This window comes from Trachemys scripta, chromosome 1 (genome assembly GCF_013100865.1).
Source record: "Trachemys scripta elegans isolate TJP31775 chromosome 1, CAS_Tse_1.0, whole genome shotgun sequence".
Classification (NCBI taxonomy): Eukaryota; Metazoa; Chordata; order Testudines; family Emydidae; genus Trachemys; species Trachemys scripta.
This window is the reverse complement of record NC_048298.1, coordinates 137,252,244-137,278,421: the sequence shown is the minus strand read 5'-3', so window position 1 is coordinate 137,278,421 and position 26,178 is coordinate 137,252,244. Positions and strand designations below refer to the sequence as shown.

General features: G+C 46.2%; 1 protein-coding gene across 2 annotated transcripts in view; it reads right to left on the bottom strand.

Annotated features, from left to right (window-relative positions):
• The window catches only part of LOC117885296 (ephrin type-B receptor 5), a 142,014-nt gene that overhangs the window by 106,122 nt on the left and 9,714 nt on the right, over positions 1-26,178 (bottom strand). For both annotated transcript variants that reach the window (XM_034786589.1, XM_034786590.1), the window contains exon 2: positions 4,837-5,062. In XM_034786589.1, the coding sequence (XP_034642480.1) occupies positions 4,837-4,933 (97 nt within the window). In that variant the 5' untranslated portion in view covers positions 4,934-5,062. The remainder of the gene's footprint in view (positions 1-4,836; positions 5,063-26,178) is intronic.

Here is a 26,178-nt window from a genome sequence, read left to right as displayed (position 1 = left end):
GCTGTTTGGGGAGGCACAGCCTCCCCTAACCGGCCCTCCATATAATTTTGGAAACCTGACGTGGCCCTCAGGCCAAAAAGTTTGCCCGCCCCTGAGCTACAAGCTGGAAGTTACATCAAGAATCAATCATAAGCCAGAACTCAAAGATAAAGGGTTTGGTTTTACTTTTAGTGTTGTCTGTTGGGGCAGAAAGAGAAGCATCACAGCCTGGCAGGTCCCCATTCAACTTCCCATTCCTACCCGAAGGGAAATTTGAACTCAGTGGGAGGTCACTGGGTCATTAAAGGGCATCAGCCCAGCAGAGACCAGCAACCCAGGAGGTTGAGGAGTGATTCTAAGGCCTTGTATACACTGCCACCTTACAGCGCTGAATCTTTCTCGCTCAGGAGTGTGAAAAAACACCCCCCTGAGTGAAGCGAGTTTCAGTGCTGTAAAGTGGCAGTGTAGACAGTGTACCAGTGCTGAGAGCTACTCCCCTCGTGAGGGTGGGTTTTTTTGCATGCTGGTGCCACAATTACACAGCCACACTAAAACACTGCCAGGGCAACGCTGCTGCAGCAGCACTTTAACGTTGGTAGAGAAGACATACCCTTAGTCAGGCTGCTGAAAGCCAGCTTCACTTTCCAGTGGACTACAGACCAGGGAGCCTCAGCACAATCCTACCCTTCTAGGGGTGAAGATCATGTAAGAAATCCCATTTTATTTATTTTGCTTGTTAGTTTTAAGCTGACCAATGATTATGGTGCTGCATCACCCAGTAAAGAACTGATTTCCAATCCACTATCTGCCTAGGCAGGTGCTAGGAGGGAGCTGGGGGGCTGGGCCCATGTAAATCTTGGGAGGGGGAGGGTTTAAGGTATTGTTGATATTTTATTATTCTAGTTACTACCATTCATTCATTATCCCCTATCCTTTGTGTCATCTACCTAATAAAGTCCCCCCTGTTGCTATATTGTTACTTTTGGGATTGTGATAATTATTTTATTCCTTGTGTACTGGACTACACTCCTACTACATTATTTGTCAAAAAACATTTTCCCAAGGGACAGCAGCCCTTGTGTTCCAGACACTAGCATGGTCCCCCTTGGGTGGAGGCACGAGATGCCAAGATAAAGAATCCAGAAGCAATATAATTGAGGGTGAGAGGGAGAAAAGGGCTTGAACCACACCTTAGGGGAAGGGCTGCAAATATAGAAATTATTTCCCTCCCATTTTCCTTTCACTGAAAAAAAAAAAAAAACATTTTTCCGTGAAATGTTTCAAGGAAACAAAATTTTCACCTTGAATCAGAAACCAAATCAGGAAATATCAGCCCCCAAATGTAATAGCTTCTCAAAGCTGTGAATGTCTGGAAACAGAATTATCATGGAAACTGTTATGCAACCTTAATTCTAGTGGGTTGCCTCCAGAACCCTGCTATAATGTTCAAGCAGTGAAGAGACTACAAAAAATGTCCATCTCCAAAACACCTTGCCCAAATTTTCTACAGATGTTCTACCCTAGTCTAAGACTACACCTGTGAAATTTCAGGGGGACTGGGTTCCATTGCAGTGAAGCTGGCGTGTCAGGGTGTCAAATCTGTGTCAAGTGTCTTCAGTCTAGTGTCTCCTTATTATGCTGAAGGAACCCAGGGTTCATTCTGAATTGCCCGGGGAGGCTGCTCCCCCATTTCTTGGCAAGTCCCTGGCCAGTTCCACCCAGAGGAGTGCGCTCTCAAAGGTGATCTTACAAAGGAAAATATATATTGGGTTTTTACTTTTTGCTCTTCTTTACTTCTTTATGATGTATAAAGGAAAGGCCTGAACATTTTATTATTTTTCCTCCCTCCAAAAGCCATAACACTTATTTTCCTATTTTTTCCTTTATTTTTTATTCAGTATACATTAAGGTCTTGTCTGCCCTGCTTTTCCATTATTGTAGACTGGTAGGATTATGACCATTCAAGCAAAACCTGGTTTGAGAAGGAAAATGATTCATATTCAGGCTGTTTAAATCTATCTAACTCAAATGCCTGAGAAACACACACACACACACAAAATCACCTTCACTTAAGGCAGTGGCTCTCAATCTTTCCAGACTACTGTACCCATTCAGGAGTCTGATTTGTCTTGCATATCCCCAAGTTTCCCCTCACTTAAAAACTACTTGCTTACAAAATCAGACATGAAAATACAAAGCACACTATTACTGAATAATTGCTTACTTTCTCATTCTGTCAGTATGAAATTTTAGTTTGTACTGACTTTGCTAATGCTTTTTATGTAGCCTGTTGTAAAACTAGGCAACTATCTAGATGAATTGATGTACCCCTGGAAGACTTCTGCATACCCCTGGTTGAAAACCACTGAGTTAAGAGATGAGAAAGAATACAGTCAGCATCTGAAGCTTCAAAGTATTCATTCTAAAACCAACAAAGATTAGACTTCAGATTCTTTATATTATATATTCCTTATATTTTCAAACTTATCAGAAACACCTACAATGATCAACACCCCCCACAATATACCTTTCAAGATCCAGGGGTTCTACACATGCCTCTACAACATTGTTACTTCTGGGGGAATTCTGTGCCACTGCCAATGCAGAATTTTGCAGAAATTAACATGTGCGCAGAATTCCTTTTGGCCCACAGAAATGGGTTGCAGTGCTGCTGGCCGCCACTAGGGGCCACTGGACCCGGCAGAGCCCAGCTCGCACATAGAAGACACTGATGGGAGGAGGGGGAGGAAGCTAGAGGTTTCCCGGCAGCTGCAGATCCTAGCACACCCTGAGGGAAAAAGATGGCAGCATGCAGGAAACTCCACACAAGCAGGCTGTTTCTTCCTCTTGATCCCTGAGCTCTGAGGGGTAGGGGGCAGGTGTCTGGGCTGGGGGAGGGGGGGCTGTCATAGGGGTTTCTTTAACTCTCTACTCCTGGGAGTTTTTTTGTGTGTGTCTGTATTGTTACAGACGTACTTGCTGACGGGTATTTTGAAATAAATTACCAAAATAATTAAAACTGGGGTGATTATGTAGTGTTATTTTGACAAATAAAATCTGCAGAATTTTAAAATACTGTGTGCAGAATTTTTAATTTTTGGCACAGAATTTCCCCGGGAGTACACATGGTGTACCTCATTCAGTTCATTAAATGCTGCACAGAATTCCCCCAGGAGTACACATGGTGTACCTCATTCAGTTCATTAAATGCTCCACAGACAATCACTGTGCTCTCAAATGAACTTACACAGGAAAATGATAAAAGGCATGAACACCAGGTCCCCTGTGGGTGAACACTTTTCACAAAACGATCAATATATCTGACCTATCAGTCCTCATCCTCAAAGGAAACCTGCACAACACTTTCAAAAGATGAGCCTGGGAGCTTAAATTCATAACTTTGCTAGATACTAAAAATCATAGTCTTATTAAAGAACTGGTTTATGGCTTATTACAGCAATCTGTACCCCTCTAACCCTTCCTCCCCCTTTCTGTCCTATGGCTAGGGGTGTTAATGGTATCCATTTCCAGCAGATTCCCAAGCACTGGTGAAGTCTCAAGGGCTAGTACTGTATGTAGGAAATCCACTCCGCCCCCTCAGTCAGGGTGGGGCAGGTCTGGTGGCTCAGACACATGGACAGCCTGTGAGCTCAGTGCAGACACAGACCTTCCTTTCCATGCTTGGGGCTTCCATTATAATTTCAGAGGAAATCATGTCAGCACACCAAATTGGTTTATATTATAAATCTCAGCCCATTTCTCTTCTCTCCCCATCCCCCACTTTCCATCTCTTTCAGATAAAGACATGTCTCTTCCTGACCTTGATCTTAATGACAATGCTTTAGATATGGGTTTCATTTTCCCTTTCATTTGTTCCCCAGTCTCTGTCCTCCTTTCCCCTTCCTTATCTCCCCACCCTCCATTCCCCCCTCCTCTTCTCCCTCTACGTCTTTCTTTCACCATCTCCCTCCTGCTTTCCAACTCCCTTTTTTTTTCAAAGGCTTTCACGTGTGAGTGAGAGATGAGCATTCATCACAAACCAGTTTGGGTCAGTGAACATATGTGGCCACAGGGATTTTCCTTGGCACAAACAAGGGGGTTGTTTACAACACCTCTACCCCCTCCTTCTCTAATTCTGTCTCTCTCTCCCTCAGTCTCTCTTATCTCTTCCCTCTCCCTCTCCCCTTTCACCTACTCTCTCTTCTCCCCTTCCCTCTGCCAGCATTCTGGCCTCTCTTCTCCTCCCTGCTTTTTCCTGTTCTCCCTCTTCCATCCTCTCCCACTCTCCTTCAGTGGCTCAGCATAAACTGCCCGCTGGTGCCAGTGTAGAACATTCCCTTCATGTCTGCAATTTTGGGGCTGGTGGTTAAAAACCGTAAGGGCAAGAGCTGCTGATTGTAGCCCAATGGGCACAGTCTCGTAGAAGAGTAACAGCTCTTTGGAGACTGAATTCCACAAAACAGGCATGACATGGGCAATAGCAATACAATCATCCCACACAGTCTAACCAATCCCCCCTCAACTGCCTTACCCCTGGGAACAAGAGGGGAGTTTAGGGTCAATGCAAACCTTGGCCTCTCTCTGCCAAGACAGCCAACAGGGATGTTGAGTAATGCTATTAGTGCTTATTGGAATGTGGATGCCTGTCCCACTAAGAACTGGACTAAGACCCTCCACAACTCATAAAACACTGAACACCCATCAGAGAGGGACACATTTTGCTCATTACTGATCTGAAGCAGAAGCAGAACAGATTAGCATGCTGGAGGCTCCATAGCCTGCTCCCCAGCACCCCCTGAGCCATTCAGTCTCCTCAGGCTTTAGAAAGAGCTTATCTTAACAAAAACCTGCTCTTACCTTCCAGTGAGGCGGCTAGGTGAAACAGGCAGACCAGCCACAGCCAACCCATTCCCACTGCTCTTCTCCTTGCCCTTAAGGCAGCCTTAAGATCCATGTAGCTTCTCCAGGGACTCCACCATCTCCAAATAACACTCCCAACTCCCTTCAAGAGTTTCAAGGCAGTGTCAGGTGGGTCAGGGCCTCTCCACGCCAAAGCACAAGTGTCTCCACACAACGGGGGTGACTGGGGAGAGAGAGAAGGTGAAGAAAGGAAATCAGGTAGCCACAATTTCAAGCTATGACATGGCAGGTTCATAAGTACCAAACACAACCCTACCCCAGCATATGCTGTGCCTGACCCATAGTTGCAGAGTTATATCACAGACTGAATGCATGCCATGACAGCACTGCCCCTCCCCCCTCCTCATTCCCTATGCCTCAGCAGTGGTTTAGGAGGCCTCCAGACTCACAGGGAGTGCTTCACTGAGTCAGTATTGGCCCAGGCCCACAGCATGGTGCTAGGGGGCACTCTTGCTGCATGGCCAAGGCCCTGTCCGCTTGCAATCATTGGAAACACCTCATGGCACTTTTTCAAAAAGAGTGGAGCTGTTAAACCTTGTGTCCTTTCCAAATTCCAGCCCACGTAATTGCATTTTGCCTCCTTAGAATTTCCCGGGGCAGTTTCAATGAGAGAGATTATTTTTCAGATCCTGTGACACTGCTGTGTAAGACTGCTGACACATTTCATCCCAGAGATAGCTGCATTTCAGCTTCAGGCGAGTTATCACTGCAGACATTTATGGTTTTAGCCTCACAACACCTCTGACACTTAAAGAAGTGTTATCCCCATTTCAGAGATGGGGAAACAGGCAAAAAAAGTGAAAGTCAAACAGGAAGTGTGGCACAGCCAAGGAAAGAACCCAGTCCCAGTCTAGTGCCTTAACCAAAGCTTTGTGCTTCTTCTCTGTATAAAGATTGTCTGTAAACGCCCATCCTTCATCATGCCAGGCACCATACACACCTGCAGCAGTCATACTGAGAAAGTGGCATCACAAAGAGGATTCACTCAGCCTACCACAGTGCAACAGCTTTGTAACATCAGGTCCTTCTGGGCCCAGCCATCAGCGAACACTGCTCAGTCCCCATCCCTCTACACAAATGTCATGGACATATGTAGGTTACTCATAGGAAACAATACATTTTGTTTCTTTAGGGCACCCTTCATGTAGCATTCCAAAAGGCACTTCAGGGAGACAGTCAAGTGTAAGCTAAGTAGAAAGACAAGGTTCTCAGGCGACACAGAAAGAGGGGAAATGGCTGGGCTAGAGTTGCAATTAGAAGAGCCAGCCATGCAGGGATCATCTCCAGATCCAGCAGTGAGGAAAAAAAAACGGGGGCAAGTTTGGGGGAGCAGAGGGTGGACAATTTGAGGTCCGGGAGTAGAATGGAATTTGAGTTGCTTTATTTGTGTGAGAGAAAGAGGCATCGCCAGACAAAGAGGAGAGTGTCCCTTCCTGTACAGCCCTAGTGAGACTGCACTAGAATGCTGCATCCAGAGGGATTAGAGCCACCCCAAACATCAGGAAGATGTAGTAAAACTGAAGGGAGCTCAGAGAAAAGCAAGAAGTGTGATTCAGGGGGACTGATTTGTGAAGAGAGATAAAAAGAACTAATTAAATATAACTGGGACAAATGACTAAAATGTGTGTTGGGGGGGAAGGAGGGAGGAGAATATAGTAACTGGCTCCAAGTCTTATAAAGGTGTACACACTGAAAAAGGAGAGACGCTGATTGCAGACAGAACAGGAGTACTTGTGGCACCTTAGAGACTAACAAATTTATTAGAGCATAAGCTTTCGTGGACTACAGCCCACTTCTTCGGATGCATACAGAGTGGAATAAATATTGAGGAGATATATATATATATATACACACATACAGAGAGCATAAACAGGTGGGAGTTGTCTTACCAATTCTGAGAGACCAATTAAGTAAGAGAAAAAAAACTTTTGAAGTGATAATCAAGGTAGCCCAGTACAGACAGTTTGATAAGAAGTGTGAGAATACTTACAAGGGGAGATAGATTCAATGTTTGTAATGGCTCAGCCATTCCCAGTCCTTATTCAATCCTTTGTTGATTGTGTCTAGTTTGCATATCAATTCCAGCTCAGCAGTCTCTCGTTGGGGTCTGTTTTTGAAGTTTTTCTGTTGTAATATAGCCACCCGCAGGTCTGTCATTGAATGACCAGACAGGTTAAAGTGTTCTCCCACTGGTTTTTGAGTATTATGATTCCTGATGTCAGATTTGTGTCCATTAATCCTTCACCTGTTTATGCTCTCTGTATGTGTGTATATATATATATATCGCCTCAATATTTATTCCACTCTGAATGCATCCGAAGAAGTGGGCTGTAGTCCACGAAAGCTTATGCTCTAATAAATTTGTAGGCTCTAAGGTGCCACAAGTACTCCTGTTCTTTTTGCGGATACAAACTAACACGGCTGCTACTCTGAAACCTGATTGCAGAGAGTAAGGGAATGAAACAGAGCAAAGGGGAACATTTCAGGCTGGGTAATCAGGAAATATTTCATAACAGTAAGAACTATTAGATTGTAGTGAAATAGTCTCCCCAAGGGAAGTGGTAGAAGATCAATTGCTTGAGCCATTTAAAACATGACTGGCAATGCCTGGGAGAATAATCTGTAGAGGGCTGTAAATAATAAACATCTGTCCTCCTATGCAGTCTTTAATACCAAGATCTAAAAGCACTTTACTAAGTTAGCAGACCCCTGAGAGAGAGAGATTGTAAGTATTGTGACTACTGTTTTACAAGGAGGTAAACAGAGGAACAAAGACAAATTCAACCCAAATGCTAAGTGCAGAAATATCTGCTGAAGCCAATGGAATTGTATCCACTTATATCAGGCCTCACTTTGGTAAAGGTGAAGTGACTTGCCCAGTGTTATGCAGTAAGTCAGTGGCAGAGCTGGGAGCAGAACCAGCAATCTTGACCTTGTTCCAACCACCAGATCTCAGTCTCAGTGTTGGATCAGCCAGGCGATAGAGGGAAAATTGACAAAATGTGGCCGAAGGTTCTTATCAGGAATAAGGCAGAATTTGAAACAAACTGATAGAAGTGGACCCACTGCTGGCCTGGGGAAATGAGCCATTCTCCTTCCCCACCCATCTGTGGGGTAAATTATCTGCCTAAGTTTATACTGCTTTCTCAGTATTCCTAGCCCCAGTGAGTTTGCGTTGCAGATTTCAGATGCTGTCTCTTCCCCCAGCCAACGTGCTGGCCCAAAAATAAGGACAAGTGGAAGATGTTATGGCTGGGGGCCATGTATATATATGGGATGGCAGGAGGAAGCATTAACCCTTCAGAAATTGAGTAGTACTGAGGCCCTAATCCAAAAATTAGTCTCCTGCCCTTTCCTCCCACTCCTGTTGGGAACCCAGACCTGACCATCTCCTGGTTCTTCCATCCTATGTCCTCCACACACCCCTTCCAGTGCTGAACCCTCCTGTTACTAGAGTGACCAGACAGCAAGTGTGAAAAATCAGGACAGGGAGTGGGAGTAATAGGTACCTATAGAAGGCAAAGTCCCAAGTATCAGAACTGTCCCTATAAAATTGGGACATCTGGTCACCCTACCTGTTACTCCTCAGCAATCTCAACCTAGCCCAGCTTCTCAGCCACCTCTTCACTACTATAGATAGGCATCCTGTCCTGGTCACCCTCGCAGCTCCTTCTTACCACTCCCACAAGGATATTCAGGCCAGATCTAATTCTCTCTGATGCAGAATACACCTATCTTTCCCACTCTGCCAGCCCAAATGAGAACCTTCCCAGTGTGGAATCCCTCAGTGCCTCCCTGCTCCCCTTCCCTCTCTCCCAACCACTCATAATGGGCTGCTCCTACTGTCATCACTCTTGCATTAACTCCTCCATAACGAGCTTCCTGTATTGCCTCAATGCTCATAGCTTCCTAACTCCTGAATGACCTCTAGCTCCCAGATGGTGCTGAGAATTAGGCCTGGTCTACACTAGGAGGTTCTGTCAAATTTAGCAGCGTTAAATCGAATTAACCCTGTACCCGTCCACACAACGAAGCTATTTAGTTCGACATAGAGGTCTCTTTAAATCGATTTCCGTACTTCTCCCCAACGAGGGGAGTAGAGCTAAATTCGACATAGCCATGTCGAATTAGGGTAGGTGTGGATGGAATTCGACGCTAATAGCTCCAGGAGCTATCCCACAGTGCACCACTCTGTTGACGCTCTGGACAGCAGTCCGAGCTCGGATGCTCTGACCAGCCACACAGGAAAAGCCCCGGGGAAATTTGAATTCCTTTTCCTGTCTGGCCAGTTTGAATCTCATTTCCTGTTTGGACATCGTGGCGAGTTCAGCAGCACTGGCAACGATGCAGAGCTCTCCAGCACAGGTGACCATGCAATCGCAGAATAGAAAGAGGGACCCAGCATGGACTGATCGGGAAATCTTGGATCTGATCGCTGTGTGGGGTGATGAGTCCGTGCTTTCGGAGCTGCGATCGAAAAAACGGAATGCAAAGATCTACGAGAAGATCTCCAAAGCCATGACGGAGAGAAGATACAGCCGGGATGCAACGCAGTGCCGCGTGAAAATCAAGGAGCTGAGACAAGGCTACCAGAAGACCAAAGCGGCAAACGGATGCTCCAGATCCCAGCCCCAGACATGCCGTTTCTACGAGGCACTGCATTCCATTCTAGGTGTGGCCGCCACCACTACCCCGCCAGTGACCGTGGACTCTGACGATGGGGTATTGTCGACAGCCGCTTCCTCGGACATGTTCGCGGACGGGGAAGATGAGGAAGGAGATGAGGAGGACGAGGCAGTCGACAGCGCATACAACGCTGATTTCCCCGACAGCCAGGATCTCTTCATCACCCTCACGGAGATCCCTTACCAACTCTCCCAAGGCGTTAACCCTGACCCTGAATCAGGGGAAACATCAGTCAGTAAGTGTTTTAAACATGTAAACATTTATTTTGATCAGAACAGGAATGGAATATTAACAATGAGTTTTTCATGATTACTTTGCCCTAGGCGCTTTACTTTTTAGCCTTGCCAGTGCAACTACTTCAAAAGTATCTCAAAATGGCTGGTTTTGCAGGATTACTTTGCCCTATGCACTCTACTTTTTAGTCCTTGCCAGTGCAAGGAAAATTCTGTCAATATGTCCGGGGATAGAACAGAAATCCTCCTGGGACATCTCCACGAAGCTCTCCTGGAGGTAATTTGAAAGCCTTTGCATTAGGTTCCTGGGGAGAGCGGCCTTATTGTGTCCTCCATGATAGGAAACTTTTCTGCGCCAGGCTAGCAGCAAGTACTCCGGGATCAGTGCCTCGCACAGCATGGCTGCATACAGCCCCCTGGTTTTTGCTGGCATTCACGCAGCATGCGGTCTTTCTCTGTGTCCGAAATCCTCATCAGAGTGATATCACTCATGGTGACCTGCTTTAAATTAGGGGAATGTTAGTATTGGGACTGATTGCCTGTTCCTTTACATAACTGTAACCGGCGGTTTACAGCCACGCAGTGGAGGCGGGACAGGGGCAGCATACAGGGATCTTTCCCAGGGACAGCCGCAAGGAGGGTGGGACAGGGGCAGAGTTCATGCTGGCTGGATTGCCGGCAGCAGGAACTGGCCAACGCTAGGGGCATTGCTTTGAACGTGAAAGGAGGGCACTGCTATAAATTAAGCTTTCAGCAGCCAAAAGGCTTACCATGTCCACCTGCTACCCGAATTCCGCTGTCCTGCCCCGCTTGTGTGATCTATACTCCAAGACCCCAGGCACTGAATGGGAAGGCCGAAAATTCGACCTTGTCCTGAGTGCGCATGTGATAGGTGCTGTGCATGGTCTTGTTCACAGAGAAAGACTATGTTCATTGTTCATAAAAATGTATCTTTGCGAGGAATTCACTCCCTTTTTCCCATCCCACAGCTGTGAGTGTCTCCCGACCTACCCCGGCATCCCCCTCCCAGAGGCTGGCGCAGATTAGGCGCCGAAAGAGAAGGACACGGGACGAGATGTTCTCCGAACTTATGGGCTGCTCCCAAGCCGAAGCGGCACAGCAGACCCAGTGGAGGGAGAACATGTCGCAATACCAGCGATCACACAGCGACCAGGAGGACAGGTGGTGGCAGGAAGACCAGCAGGCGACTCAAACGCTGCTTGGACTAATGAGGGAGCAAACGGACACGCTCCGGCGCCTTGTAGATGTTCTGCAGGACCGGAGGCAGGAGGACAGAGCCCCGCTGCAGTCTATCTCTAACTGCCCTCTCCTGCCACAAAGTCCCATCCCCCCCTCACCCAAAGTCCCAAGAAGGAGGGGTGACAGGGGCCGTGAAAACAGTCACTCCACCCCTGCAGACTGCTCAAGTACCAGACGGCTTTCATTCCCAAAGTTTTGATAAGTCCTTTCCTTCACTCCAAAAGCACCTCACCCAAGCCCCCGTCCCAGTGTCATCCCCTAACTGTGTAGTTATTAATAAAAAATATGTTTCTGTTAATTACTGTTTCCGTCAGGTTCTTTTAGAGGAGAGTGTGTTTGAAGGGGGGATAGGGGGTTGGTAACTGGAGAGGACAGTCACCTTTACCAGGGTACAGACACGGGGGCAGGTTCAGCAGCAGGTCACACACACATTGCAGTCACTAGGCACCCTGGTCAGTCTGGCAGGTGGTTTTCATGTTCTGTGGGGGGGGGCTATGTGAGTTTGTGGTGGGGGAGGGCGGTTACAGATCTTATGCAGCGGTCTGCCTGGATGACAGAGCCACGCTGCAGGGGTTCTGTAACCGTCCTCCCCCGCCACAAAGTCACATAGCCCCCACACACAGAGTCCCGAAAAGGAGGGGTGGCAGGCTCCATTGAAACAACCAGTCCACCACTGCGGACCGCTCTAGGAGCAGGAGCCTGTCATTCCTCGAGTTTAGAAGCGTCCTTTCCATCACTACACCCGCTCCCCACCACAGTCTGCGTCCCAGTTTCAACCCTTTACTACGAAACCCTTAATAAAGAAAACGGTGTTAATGAACAAAGTTCCATTTATTTTATTTTTAAAGGTGTGTTGGAAGGGGGGCAACGGGGTGAGGGGGGTATGTAACTGGAGAGGATAGTCAACATTAAGTGGATAAAGAAACGGGGGCAGGTTCAGCTGCTCTTTAAACAAACTTAATAGTCACAGGTTACCCTGCTCACTGTGGAACCTAGCTTGCTCACTGTGGAACCTAGCTTTCAAAGCCTCCCGGATGCACAGCGCGTCCCACTGGGCTCTTCTAATCGCCCGGCTGTCTGGCTGGGCGTAATCAGCAGCCAGGCTATGTGCCTCAACCTCTCACCCCGCCATAAACGTCTCCCCCTTGCTCTCACAGAGATTGTGAAGCACACAGCAAGCTGCAATAACAATGGGGATATTGGTTTCGCTGAGATCAGAGCGAGTCAGTAAGCTTCTCCATCTCTCCTTGAGACGTCCAAAAGCACACTCCACCACCATTCTGCACTTGCTCAGTCGGTAGTTGAAGAGTTCTTTTTCACTGTCCAGGGCGCCTGTATAGGGCTTCATGAGCCAGGGCATTAGCGGGTAGGCTGGGTCCCCGAGGATCACTATAGGCATCTCCACATCCCCAACAGTTATTTTGTGGTCCGGGAAGTAAATACCTTCCTGCAGCCATCTAAACAGACCAGAGTTCCTGAAAACGTGAGCATCATGAACCTTGCCCGGCCATCCGACGTTGATGTTGGTAAAACGTCCCCTATGGTCCACCAGTGCTTGCAGCACCATTGAAAAGTAGCCCTTTCTGTTAATGTACTGGCTGGGCTGGTGCTCCGGTCCCAGGATAGGGATGTGAGTTTCATCTATAGCCCCACCGCAGTTTGGGAATCCCATCGCGGCGAAGCCATCTACGATGACCTGCACGTTTCCTCACCACGCTGCCGTAGCCTTCTCGCCCGATTTCTCAGCATCTGCCTCTGAAAAAGGTGGATGATAAGGTGTGAAGTGTTGAAAACGGCCATAACTGCAGCGATGGTCACAGCGGGCTCCATGCTTGCAGTGCTGTGGCGTCCGCGCTGTCACTCACCAGAGAAGTGCGCGAACTGATTGCCCGACGGCGCTTTCAGGGAGGGAGGGCGGGAGTGACGGTTGAATGACGACAGTTACCCAAAACCACCCTCGACACATTTTTTTCCCCAGCAGGCATTGGGGGCTCGACCCAGAATTCCAATGGGCAGCGGGGACTGAGGGAACTGTGGGATAGATGCCCACAGTGCACCGCTTCCAATGTCGACGCTTGCCCCGTTAGTGTGGACTCACAAAGTCGAATTACTGTTCTTAGTGTGGATATACATGTTCGACTTTGTAATATCAGTTCCACTAATTCGATTTAAGTAAAATCGAACTATTCTCGTAGTGTAGACATACCCTTAGACAGTGTCCAAAAAGAGAAATGGCTCTTCGAGTTTCCGCAAGCTTCTGGAGGGAAGAGTTGCTTTAATGATTCTGTCCAGTAGAGCAGCCAGAAAAGAGTCCAGTGCAAACCCCTAAGGAATGCTCAAACTACTCAGACATTGCCTATGCTAAGCAACTAAGCACTGAAAGAAACTATTGCTGGGATCACTCAGAGCCTGCAACATCTCTGTTATTTATTATTAGTATTACTATTGCAAGCATTTATTTTGGTATCATTTCTGTGAAATCTGGGTGCCTCACCACGCTTACACTAAGATGTTCAAGATCTCAATAAAAGAGACCAAATATCATGATGGTCCCCTGCACCTTTATTGCTCAATTCAGAAACCAGCATTCGATCAGTTGGGAAGGCCAGCTCTTTCTTAAAGATGCCTGGGTGATGCTTAGTCATGTTCCTGTAGCGAGATATGGCAGGCATTGTGCATGGTTATGCTAAAATAGTTCTGTCACAAAGAAGCTTGGTGTGTAAACATTCTACATCATCTCAATGGCAAGCAATGCAACAAACCACTTTATGCAGTCAATTTCATTGCAGCAGCTTCTCCACTCAGTGCATGATGAGTTCAAGCATTCCCAGCAACACCACACGCTAGTAGGTGGGAAATGCTAGCATTGCTAAGCAAGCTTACATCGGGGGGGAGGGATAGCTCAGTGGTTTGAGCATTGGCCTACTAAACCCAGCCTTGTGAGCTCAGTCCTTGAGGGGGCCATTTAGGGAACTGGGATAAAAATCTGTCTGGGGATTGGTCCTGCTTTGAGCAGGGGGTTGGACTAGATAACCTCCTGAGGTTCCTTCCAACCCTGATATTCTATGATCTAGCTACTACCTCTTGGACAGGAAGATTAAATACAGCAATAGAAAAAACCCTTCCATAGATGCAGAAATTGTCTATGCTACGGCGGCACAGTTGTAGCACCATAGCTGTATCTCTGTAGCAGCTTTAGTGTAGATGTCCTTAAACTGTAAGCTTTTCAGAGCAGGGACTGTCTCTTTGCTTGTACAGTTCCTCGTACAATGGGGCCCTAGCCTCTAAGTGCTACAGTAATATAAATAATAAATAAGAAGGGGTATGGTTGCAAATCTTTTAACAGATACATTTTCTTCCAAGAGCTCATTAGGTATTTGAGTTAAATATGTAGAGAGCGCGCGTGCTCACACACACAATCTTTTAAACAGTCTGAATAAAAATCTCTTACTCTCTCAACTGGGTTTGCCTTGCTTGACAGTTTTTGAAGCAATAATCCTGTCAGTTCATGAGTACTCCATAGAGTATTCCAAGGAAAACTTGGAAGACAAGACATACATTTCCAATATTAAAACAGGCAAAAAATAAATATTCCTAAAAAAAAATTTAGGCCTTTTTTATACATCATAAAGAATCTAAAACCAGAATAAACCTTTTTTTTTGGTCATTGCATTTCCCCCTTCGGATGTCTTGTAAAAGCTGCCCTAAAAATAGAAAGGCTGGAGAAATTATATCTTTCGAATTCTCAAATGAGAAATAAAATGGAGAGTGCCCAAAGGGAAAATTTTGTGGCTACCCCATCACATTCATCTTCTTTGCTAGCAAGAACGGATAATAGCTCTAGTTACTGATTCAGTGGACTCTCCTGATCAATTTCAATCTATTATGTCTAGAGAAACTTCCCTTGATACAACTGTGTAAAGGCCCTTGAAATGCAATTTTATCCACTTGGAAATGAACTTGATGCTTTCAACCTTCAAGTGTGTGATTAGGAAAGGATATATCTGCAGAGGAGGATGTTTAACATTTTGGAGGGGAAAGTGGTGAATTTACAGCCTCAGGGACAGAGCACTAAAGCTTTCCTGAAGTGGCTCACTGAGTGTACAAAACAACCTTAAGAGCATTTGTGTGTTAAATATTCCTGACAGTCATAATCCATAGAACATTATCTCCTTTTGGGTGAAAAAAAACATTCACCTTTGTGGTGTTTAGAATTCTTTGCAAACTGATTCCCTTTCCAGCACCAGGAGCAAGAACAACATTTAGATTAACAATGTCATTTTCAGTCACTTCTGTGGTAGTCAGTGCCCCAAAACCAGGGCTGGCTCCAGGCACCAGCATTCCAAGCAGGTCCATGTGCCATTAGGAAGGAATGTGCATTTCGGCAGTGGGAATTCGGTGGCAACTTCTATATTCAGCTGCCTGCGGCAGCAATTCAGCAGCAGCTTCTATGTTCAGCTGCCCGCGGTGGCAATTCAGCAGCTTCTGTCTTCCGGCTGAAGACAGAAGCTGCCACCGAATTGCCACTGCCGCTGCGGAAATGCGCGTGCCGCCCTAAAGGCACACGGACTGCCCCCGCCGTCCGTGGCGGCAATTCGGCACGCTGCTTGGGGCGGCAAAAACAGTAGAGCCGGCCCTGCCCCAAACCATCATATAAACAAGTTTGAAAACATCAAGATGTTTTTTATCAAGGAAAGAAAATACATAAGCTTCTCGCATAAAAGATAGAAGAGAATAAATCATTTCCCCACACAATGTTCAGGCAATTGAGGTCAGAAGTAAAAAGCTCATGTCCCAGAAAACAGGAACCAACCTTCAGAGGCTATATCTATGCTATACACCACTGGTGGCCATGTGTAATGTATGTGTAGCTCCAGCAGTGGGGAAGCTGATAGAGCCTTTCCTCACTGCCAGAGTCTTTCCCTACGGCGGGCAAAGGCTCCAGTTACGGAGAGCTGCCGGAACCTTTCCCCACTGCTAGTCTTTTCTTGTGGCAGAGGAAGACTGCAGCAATGGGTATCCAGTATGGGGCACTACACTGCTAAAAATAGCTGTATAGAGAGGGAGACACGGCATGGGTGAGTAGAGAGGTGCATAGAGTATGAACGTGGGTACATACCCAAACCCTTCAAGCAGGTCTTTATTTGCCTCAGTCATGCCTCACGGTCTATACCCAGGCTAGGGGGAAACACATCTAACTATAGTATGTGCTGCCACAAGAAAGGTGAAACTGCTAAGCGCCAGCACCTGAGAGGGGCAACTGCTAAGCACCAGCAACTAACTTCAGTGGGAGAAGGTCCAGAACTGGTTTCTTTTGTGACTGAAGCTAAGATTTTATTCCGTGCCAAACTTTGATTGCTGATGAAAGATAAATGATCACAATGCCAAGTTTTTTTCTACCAGTTAACGTCAAACAAATATCTGGATAGTGAGAGCTCACATGCCTCAGAGGAGGATGCTGTATATTAATAAAGAATATTCTTAGCCATTTTCTATTAAAAACTAACCCTTGCAGAACTGTCATGAAAATTTACCAGCTGAGGCACAAAAATCTACTGACCAGCACTATAACTTGATGAAGAAGCAAATCTAGAGACATTTTATACCTCTTTCCGAACTACATTGCTCTCCCTGGGTAAAAGTTGGCAAAGATGGGGAGCAAAGTTAGGGATTTTTTACTCAAGTTGTATATATGTCCTCTTTGAGAATTTAAAAAAAAATTCAATAAGGTCGAAGGACTTTGTTTGGACTTTAATGATTTGGCTCTGCAGCTCTGGCCCTGAATTTTCAGGAAAGTTAGAAGTGCAACTGGTTCAGTAGTTTAGGAGTTAAAGGGAGTTAAAATGATTTTTTGACCTTTAGACTTTTCTTCCACTCCCTCTGCTAACAAATGGCTCTAACACTTAAAATTTTCAGCCCATATAACGCTGAACACTCTCCTCCCACATAGGCTACTTTTATTTTAAAAATAATTATTACCATTATTCATCATCACTGTTTTTATGTATGTCAAGGGGCCCGAAAGTAGAATGCTTCCTTTTAAAACAACCAGTCTACAGCACAAGTGGAGATTTACTCAAGCATAGTCCCTTTGCTGCCTGTGCTGCTACCTTAGACTTGCTCCCACAGCCCCACTTTATACCCTTCACTCTCAGCCATCTCCTCACCCCAACCCTCTCCCCCTGTACTCACTAACCTACCACTGCAAATACTGAGGTTGGTCTGGACTGTAATGTTGCCTTAACTGGTGGTCTTTGAATAAGGAACTGAGAATAAGGAACCAACATCAGCTTTGCTGATTTCCCTGTATGTTGTGGATCCCATTGACAGGCAATGCACTGAGCAGCCTTTAATTGTAAGTTACAGTATTTGGCGTGAGAATATATAGACAGAAATATGAACCAGTGAGAGAGGAGCAGGGAGGGAGAAGAAGCCTGTTGCCCAGAATGCAGCTCTGCTGTGCACCAAGCACCCTGCTATGATTGATGCCTGTCAGCAGGGGCTCCAGCTTATGGGGAACTTTGGTCCTGTCTCGTCTCTACAATCAGCAGTAGCTTAAGAACATGAGAATAGCCATAGTGGATCAGACCAATGGTCCACCTAGCCCAATAGCCTGTCTCCCAATAGTGGCCAATGCCAGATGTTTCAAAGGGAATGGACAGAACAGGGCAATTATCAAGTGATCCATATCCCCTGATGGATCTGGCAGTAAGAGTCTTAGGGACACCCAGAGCATGGGGTTGTATCCCTCACCATCCTGGCTAATAGCCATTGATGGACCTGTCCTCCATGAACTTATTTAATTCTTTTTTAACCCAGTTATAGTTCTGGCCTTCACAACATCCCATGGCAATGAGTTCCACGTGTTGACTGTGCATTGTGTAAAAAGTACTTATGTTAGTTTTAAACCCGCTGCCTATTAATTTCATTAGGTGACCCCTGAATCTTGTGTTATGTGAAGCACAGGCACCAACTTTCCAAAGTGCCAGGGGGTGTTCAACTCCCAGCTCTGCCCCAGGCCCTTCCCCCAAGGCCCCGCCCCCACTCCACTCCCACTTCTTGCTGCCCAGTTCTGCCCCCTCCCCGAAGCGTGCCGCATCATCTCCCCTTCCCTCTTCCCCCTCCCCCAGAGACTCCTGAACGCCGCGAACAGTTGATTGCAGCGGGCGGGGAGGCATGGGGAGGGAGGGGGAGGCATTGATCTGCGGGACCTGCTGGCAGGTGTGGGGGGAACTGATAGAGGGAGCTGCCAGTGAATGCTCAGCACCCACCATTTTTCCCCCAGGGTGCTCCAGCCCCAGAGCACCCACTGAGTCTGTGCCTATGATGTGAAGGGATAAATAACACTTCCTTATTCACTTTCTCCACACCATTCATGATTTTATAGACCTCTATCATATCGCCCCTTAGCTGTCTCTTTTCCAAGCTGAAAAGTCCCAGTCTTTTAAATCTCTCCTCCTATGGAAGCTGTTCCATACCCTTTAACATTTTTGTTGCCCTTCTCTGTACCTTTTCTATTTCTAATATATCTTTTTTGAGATGGGGCAACCAGAACTGCATGCAGTACTCAAGGTGTGGGTGTACCATGGATTTATGTAGTGGCATTACGATATTATTATCTATCCCTTCCTCAATGGTTCCTAATATTGTTAGCTTTTTTGACTGCTGCTACACTTTGAGTGGACAGAAAACTATCCACAATGACTCCAAGATCTTTTTCTTGAATGGCAGCAGCTAATTTAGATCCCCATCATTTTGTATGTACAGCTGGGATTATATTTTCCAATATGCATTACTTTGCATTTATTAACATCGAATTTCATCTGCCATTTTGTTGCCCACTCACCCAGTTTTGTGAGATCCCTTTGTAACTCTTCGCAGTCTGCTTTGGACTTAACTGTCTGGAGTAATTTTGTATCATCTGTAAACTTGCCACCTTACTGCTTACCCCTTTTTCTAGCCCTTAGTTTAAAACTCCTCTACAACCATTTTAATTGTTACTTCCATACGAGGAGAGATTAAAAGACTGGTTCAGCTTGAAAAAGAGACAACTAAGAGGGGACATGATACAGGTCTATAAAATTCATGACTGATGTGGAGAAAATTCCTGGAGGACTAGTTCATCAATGGCTATTAGCCAAGATGGTAAGGGATGCAACCCCATGCTCTGAGTGTCCCTAGCCTCTGACTGCCAGAAGCTGGGAGTAGATAATAGGGGACGGATCACACGATGATTGCCTGTTCTGTTCATTCCCTTTAAGCAACTGGCATTGGCCACTGTTGGGAAACAGAATACTGGGCAAGATGGACCATTGGTCTGACCCAGTATTGCCATCTTATATTCTTCTGTAATTTGACATGCCAGCAATCTGGTTCTGTTTTGGTTTAGGTGGAGCCTATTCTTCATGTATAGGCTCCTCCTGCTCCAAAAAGGTTTCCTTGCTCCTAATAAGACTAAAGCCCTCTTCACTACACCATCATCTCATCCACGCAGTGAGACCCTGAAGTTCTGCCTGTCTAACTGGCCCTGCACATGGAACTGGAAGGATTTCAGAGAATGCTACCATGCCGGTCCTGGGCTTTAATCTCTTACCTACCAACCTAAATCTGACCTCTAGAACCTCACTCTTGTACCTTTCCCTATGTTGCTGGTACCTACATGTACCCATTTACCATGACCACCAGCTCCTCCCCAGCACTCCCCATAAATCTATCTTGATGACTCAAGAGATTTGCAACCTTTGCACCTGGCAGGCAATTCACCAGATCGTTCTCTGGGTCACCACAAACCCAACTATCTGTACTTCTAATGATCTAATCCCCCATTACTATTACCTGTCTCTTCCTAATAATTGACATTCCATCCCATGGAGAGGTATTCTCAGTACAAGAGAATACCAGGACATCATCTGGAAGGAGGGTATCAACCAGAGGTAGTCAATTATTTTTTATCAAGGTCTAATTTTCTTGGTCAAGGTATGGTCAAGTTCCAGACTCCAGAGAAAATAATAATTAAAAAAATAACAACAACAATAATAATAAGTACATAAAACAATTTCAGGGTCGATTCAAAAGCATCTGGCGATCTAGATTTGGCCCACAGTCCACCTACTGACTACCCTGGGTCTCAACTACAGGACCGTTTCCCTTCGCTGCAGTTTGATGTTCTCCTTCCCTGAGACTTTCATCCTCCTGAACAGCACAGAGGCTCTCAGACTGGGGATGGGACCACTCTACTGTGCCCCCAAAAGTCTCATCTATGTACCTCTCCATCTCCCTTAGCTCCTCTAGTTCAGCCACTCTGTTCTCTAAAGCCCGTACACGGTCTCTGAGGGACATGAGCTCCTTGCACTGAATCTACACATACACCCCCTGCCCACAGGGTAGATAATCATACATGCTGTATTCAGTGCAATAACACTGGATAGACCCCACTCTGCTACTGGACTTCTGCCTGCATTATTTAAACTCCTGCAGCCTTTGGAGGGGTTGGTTTTTTTTGGGGGGGAGGGGGTTGTTTTGGTATGGGGGGGTTGGGAGGAGGGGTGTCTATTGGCCTAAGTTTAGAGAATGTTAGGAGTATCAGGCTCTCACAACCCCTCTCTAAATCCCCTCGCAAAACTTCCCTGTTTGCTGCTCCTGTTCGCTAGCTCCTCACACTCCCACTCACTCAGATGCTAGAGCATGATCAGTAAATCTCTCCCTAGCACTGGTGGGGCCCTAGGGAGCTGCAGGTTGGCAACATTTCCTGGACTGTCTGTAAACACTAAAGATCCCATTGCCGTCGAGTGGGGGTACAGCACAGTGCGTAACCTGATTTACCCATGCAGCTCTCCCATTGGGCAGAGTAAAATTGCAGGGCTGGGGACTGTAGGGCCAAGCCATAATTCCAGGAAAACTCCAAAAAAGCAACTCTCTGGTGGTCAGAGGGAAGAGGAGTCCTTGGAGAATCAGCTCCCCCCATTGGAGGAGTAGGCTGTGGCCCAAGCAGAGACTTTTCTTTGCTTCATTTGTTATACTCTCTGCCTGCTGAGGTGCAAGAAGAAAGCCTGTGAAAACACCACACTGGGCCTTTTCTTCTGTTACTGGAACAGCTGGACCACTGTACACGCTTACATGAGGCTTTGCCCAGTGTCCTTGGCCAAAATCTCCCTGTTATTGTGCAGCGTCTGAAGGAGTGGCTGCTCCCCTGCACTGCAGAGCTAATTTTGGTACCTGTGGATATGCTCCGCGAAGTACCTTAATGGAAGCTTACTCTTCAAGAGCCACTGTGGCATCATGCATAGCAACTTGGCTTGTAAGCTAGGCAACCTGGGTTCTGCCTCCACCTCTATCATTAATTCTACCTGCCTCCATTTCTGTAAAATGTAGCTTATAACACTGCTCATCCAGCTTTATGTGGTGTGTTTGGATCTACAGAAGAAAATAACAAGCACAAACTGCTGGAAACTGGCTACTTCTAAAGATCCTCTTTACACTTAAAATCAACTCTGCATGGCTGTAACATGGGTCAGGAATTTGTTTAAAATATGGTTCAACCTAATCTGTGCAGTAAGAGTGAGCCCCATTTTAACCATACTGGGGACTGCTGTAAGTAGTCTCTTTCCCCAACCCTCCCAAAAAGCAACCAACCAAAACACATGGTAGGAATTACATTGGAGATAGAACCTAAGGAGGCAGAGCATGCAGGGGAGGGAAACTAGGAAGGGCTTAGCCAGATGTCAGGTAGGGACCTGGCAAAGATCAAGGAGTGCATTAGACTGAGGTATTATCATAACAACTGCAGGTCAGGGAGTTGGTTGTGTCACATCAGGGAAGGATCAGGACTGGAAAGAGAGCCAAGACATCACTGGATGGGGAGAATCAGCAGCAGGAGAGGATTTGGTGAGGATGCTTTCAGTGACCAGGGTTTGTGAGAGGAGCCTTGAGCTTAGGAAAGGAGAGAAAAAGAGGATCACCAAGGGACACAGGACATCAGTATGGGGCTGCAGGGGTGGGAGAGGGTGGGAAGAGGACCTCAGGACCAATATTCTCTTCCTTGGTGTTCAAATGGTTAAACTGAGCAACAAGTACCAGGAGTTTCTTGGGCCCCTGCTCCGCTCCAGAAGAATATTCAAATCAGTAACATTAATTTGCTTTCATCCCAATACCATGAGACATACCCAGCTGTTCATTTAAAGGACTATCTCCTCCAGATGAAGGATTCATTCTGGACCACACAGTTAATGATGGGGGGCTCCAGAACAGCATCCACAGAGCTTCTCTTAATGGCTGGTCAGCCACAGCAGAGCAATGAGGGATACTTTCAAAAGGCACCATAATTAATTCTCTGTGCATACTCTTTGCTTCAATTACTTCAGACTCTTTTCTAGGAGGTGTTTGCTGGAGGGTGAGATGAGGCTGGAAGGGCAGCATCAGGGGAAGGTTGGAGTGGGGTGTGGAGTAAGGAGGCAGAGAGGGGGGTGGATGGAATAGGGAAGGAGTGATTGGGTCTGAGGAGGACCTAGATTTGCCAGTGGAACATTGGCAGAGACCTTGTGGAAGCTGTCTACTTCCTTGAGAAGCACTGAGCAGGGATTCAGTGGACATATTCCACACAACAGCTTATGGAGTCAAGTAGGGCACTGACAGGTTTTGATCCTTTCCTCCTCCTCCTCCCTGTCCTGCGCTTCTAGCTCGTCCAACATCAGGACAATTGTATGTACCATTAATATTTAGGGAGAGGAGAGCTAGCCTCAGAGGGTAGCATGTATGTGTGTCCAATAAAAATTTCAGGATTGTAACATCGCTTTCTGGTGTGTGTTTGGGTTATTTGTAATACCGGAGATGAAAGTAATAATGTATAAATCTCAAAGCCCATTCTTCCTCCTGCATGTCTCATAGGCTCATCTATATTTCACAGTGGATGTTGGGGACCCGTTCATCTCGTCACAGCCACATTTGGCAACAAGAGATTACACCTAAAATGAAAGCAGGGCACAGAGCTTACCCATCACCTCCCCGCTACATACTAGCCTCTGCTATTACTCAGTTGATCCTGAACCTGTCAGGATGGGTTTTCTACAAGGATGGGAGCCCCTCACTCCAGATGCTGCTGAGATTCTTATTAGAACTAAAGGAACTGGAAGGAGGGAAAAGACCTCTTTAGTTCATTGACATCTTTTTTATTTTCCCTTCCCAGCCAAATGCAGGATTGTTCCCTGTACATTTTTCAGGGGTTTATCTAGTCCTACTTTCAAATGGCCCAAGCAAGGGGGCTTCCAGCCCTTCCCTTGGGAGGCCATTCCACATTCTCACAGGCTCTCACGGGTACGAAAAATGCTCGATATCCCACCTGAAATCCTCCACCTTTCACAATTTCATTCTGTTTCTTTTTATTTTGGCTACACTCCCTTGGGTCCTCTAAACAATTCCTCTCCCTCTCCAGCATTACAACCTTCAACTCCATAGCAGCTCCTCTTTACTCATCATTTCGACAGTACCTGTAGTTCTTTTAATAGCGCCTTATGAATTCCCTAGAGCCCCTTAATCACTTCTGTTACCCTTCTCTGAACTCCCAATTCATCAACGTCTTTCAGGCACTGAGGCGCACACAATTAAGCACAAATATTCTAGGTGCAGTCTTGCTAGTGCCTACAGAGACTGATCTGATCCCATCAGGGTGGCTCAGAAGCAGGGAGGGAAGGAAGACAGTAGAAGAGACAAACTTACCCCAATCCCAGGAGCTGGGCATCCAAGGAAAAAGTTTTAAAAGGGTAACAGAAATCATCTGATATTCCTAAGTCTCCCCCACCACCTCCCTCCCAAAAGCTGCTGCATCACTGTTAGGCACAATGATTTTAAGGACTAGTTTATATCCTCAGTTGGCAAAGCAGGCCAGGGACAAGAGCAGCTCTCCATTTTTTTAACTCTTTCAACAGTTAATTACATAGGTTAGGGTTGCCCAATGGTGAACACTTTATTAAAGGACAAGAAGCCCATTTTCGATAATTTTCTTTTAGGGATTAAATTTTCCATTCTTGGCCTCTTTCCAAAAGTTGGTTTGCCTGTTTTCACTCTCTCCAACACTTTATTATTATGATTATTTATTAAAAGAGGACAAATTAACAAAATCCAGTTAGGATAAAACATCCAAAAGAGTAGCCACCAATTTTGGGTGCTGAAGATACACAGAGGCCTGGTTTTCTGAGGTCTGAATACCTGCAGCGCTCATTGACTTCAAGTGGACTTGTGGGTGCTAAGCACCTCTCAAAGTCAGGCCCTCAGTGTCTCAATGGGGGACACCCACAAACAGAGATAACCCCAAACCAGTTACCACCTTTGAAAGTTTGGCCCTAGCCAGCTTGAGCCTGGAAAGTGGGGCAACACACTACCCTTGCCCCAAACAGATATTTTTTTCCCAAAACTGAGGCCACTTGCTTTGGTGTAAAGCTCCAGACCCAGCATAGAGGTTATTCTCACTAAGGAATGAGCATTTTGCCAAGCTGATTTTTAAAATAAAAATTAGGAAGGCTTGAAACCGAGTCACTAAACCTGAGCCATCCCTCAGTCTTGTCACAGCAGAGAAGGGGCCCTTCCATACTGAGAGTCTGTCCGGAAGGACAGCTCTTAGCCCTGAGCATCCAGTGAGCACCTCACCCACAGGCGCCATCCATCTTTAGTACTTCACTGCATATGCATCTTCAGCATCTGCCTTACTCTCCCACCCCCAGACGCAAATCAAGCCAACACACACACACACGGACCACTGAAACCACCTGCATCAAGGCGGGAGAGAGAGCCACAAACTCTCGTCCCACTGGATGCTCCTGCCAGCCTGTTGATTTGCAATGCAGCTTATGCAGCATCTTCCTCATCCTGACCCCCAACACACCTGCCTCACCTGTGCTGATTTCTGATCTAAAGCAGTAGTTAGGGACTAGTAGTTGGGGAAAGAAGATCACTGAGGCCTTGTCCGTGCTAGAATTTATCTGCCCATTTTCCCACTGGTGCATCCTGTGCTAGTAATGGTGTGAGTGATGGCACAGATCAACTGCTGGGGTTGTAACCATTGTATAATCTAGAGCTGCTCTGAGAGTGGTTAGTTGATACGATGATTAAAATGTTAATGCATTTACACTCACATTCCCCGTCACTGCTAGCACCTAAGGTGCTACAGTGCAGAGCTTACAGAAAAGGAAGCACAAACTAGGAGTGGAGGGACCATTGGGATTCAACTCCAGGCAAGAGTCCCAACCCAGACCTGCCTTGTCACAGCCAGAAACCCTCCCTTCTCTGTGCCACTGCACCAGAGACGAATCATTTCTTCCAAACAACAAGGAGTCCTTGTGGCACCTTAGAGCCTAACAAATTGATTTGGGCATAAGCTTTCGTGGGCTAGAACCCACTTCATCAGATGCATGGAGTGGAAAACACAGGAGCAAGTATAAATATATGAAAAGATGTGAGTTGTCTTACCAAGTGTGAGGTCAGTCTAACGAGACAATTCAATTGACAGCAGGATACCAAGGGAGGAAAAATAACTTTTGAAGTGGTAATGAGAGTGGCCCATTTCAGATAGTTGCCAAGAAGGTGTGAGTAACAGTAGGGGGAAATTAGTATTAGGGAAATTAGGTTTAGGTTTTGTAATGACCCAGCCACTCCCAGTCTTTATTCAGGCCTAACCTGATGGCGTCCAGTTTGCAAATTAATTCCAGTTCTGATGTTTCATGTTGGAGTCTGTTTTTGAAGTTCTTTTGTTGAAGAATTGCCACTTTTAGGTCTGTTACTGAGTGACCAGGGAGATTGAAGTGTTCTCCTACTAGTTTTTGAATGCTATGATTCTTGATGTCAGATTTGTGTCCATTTATTCTTTTGCATTGAGACTGTCCGGTTTGGCCAATGTACAATGCTCAAATAAATTTTTTAGTCTCTAAGGTGCCACAAGGACTCCTCGTTGTTTTTGCTAATACAGACTACCACTCTGAAACCTTCTTCCAAACAGTTTTTCCCTGAAACAGAGGTAAGACGGGGTCTTACTCTACAGTTCCCAGGATCAGCCTTAGCATGAGTAGCAAGTGAACCTAACCATTTGGAGGTTGGTTCTGACACCCATTTGAAA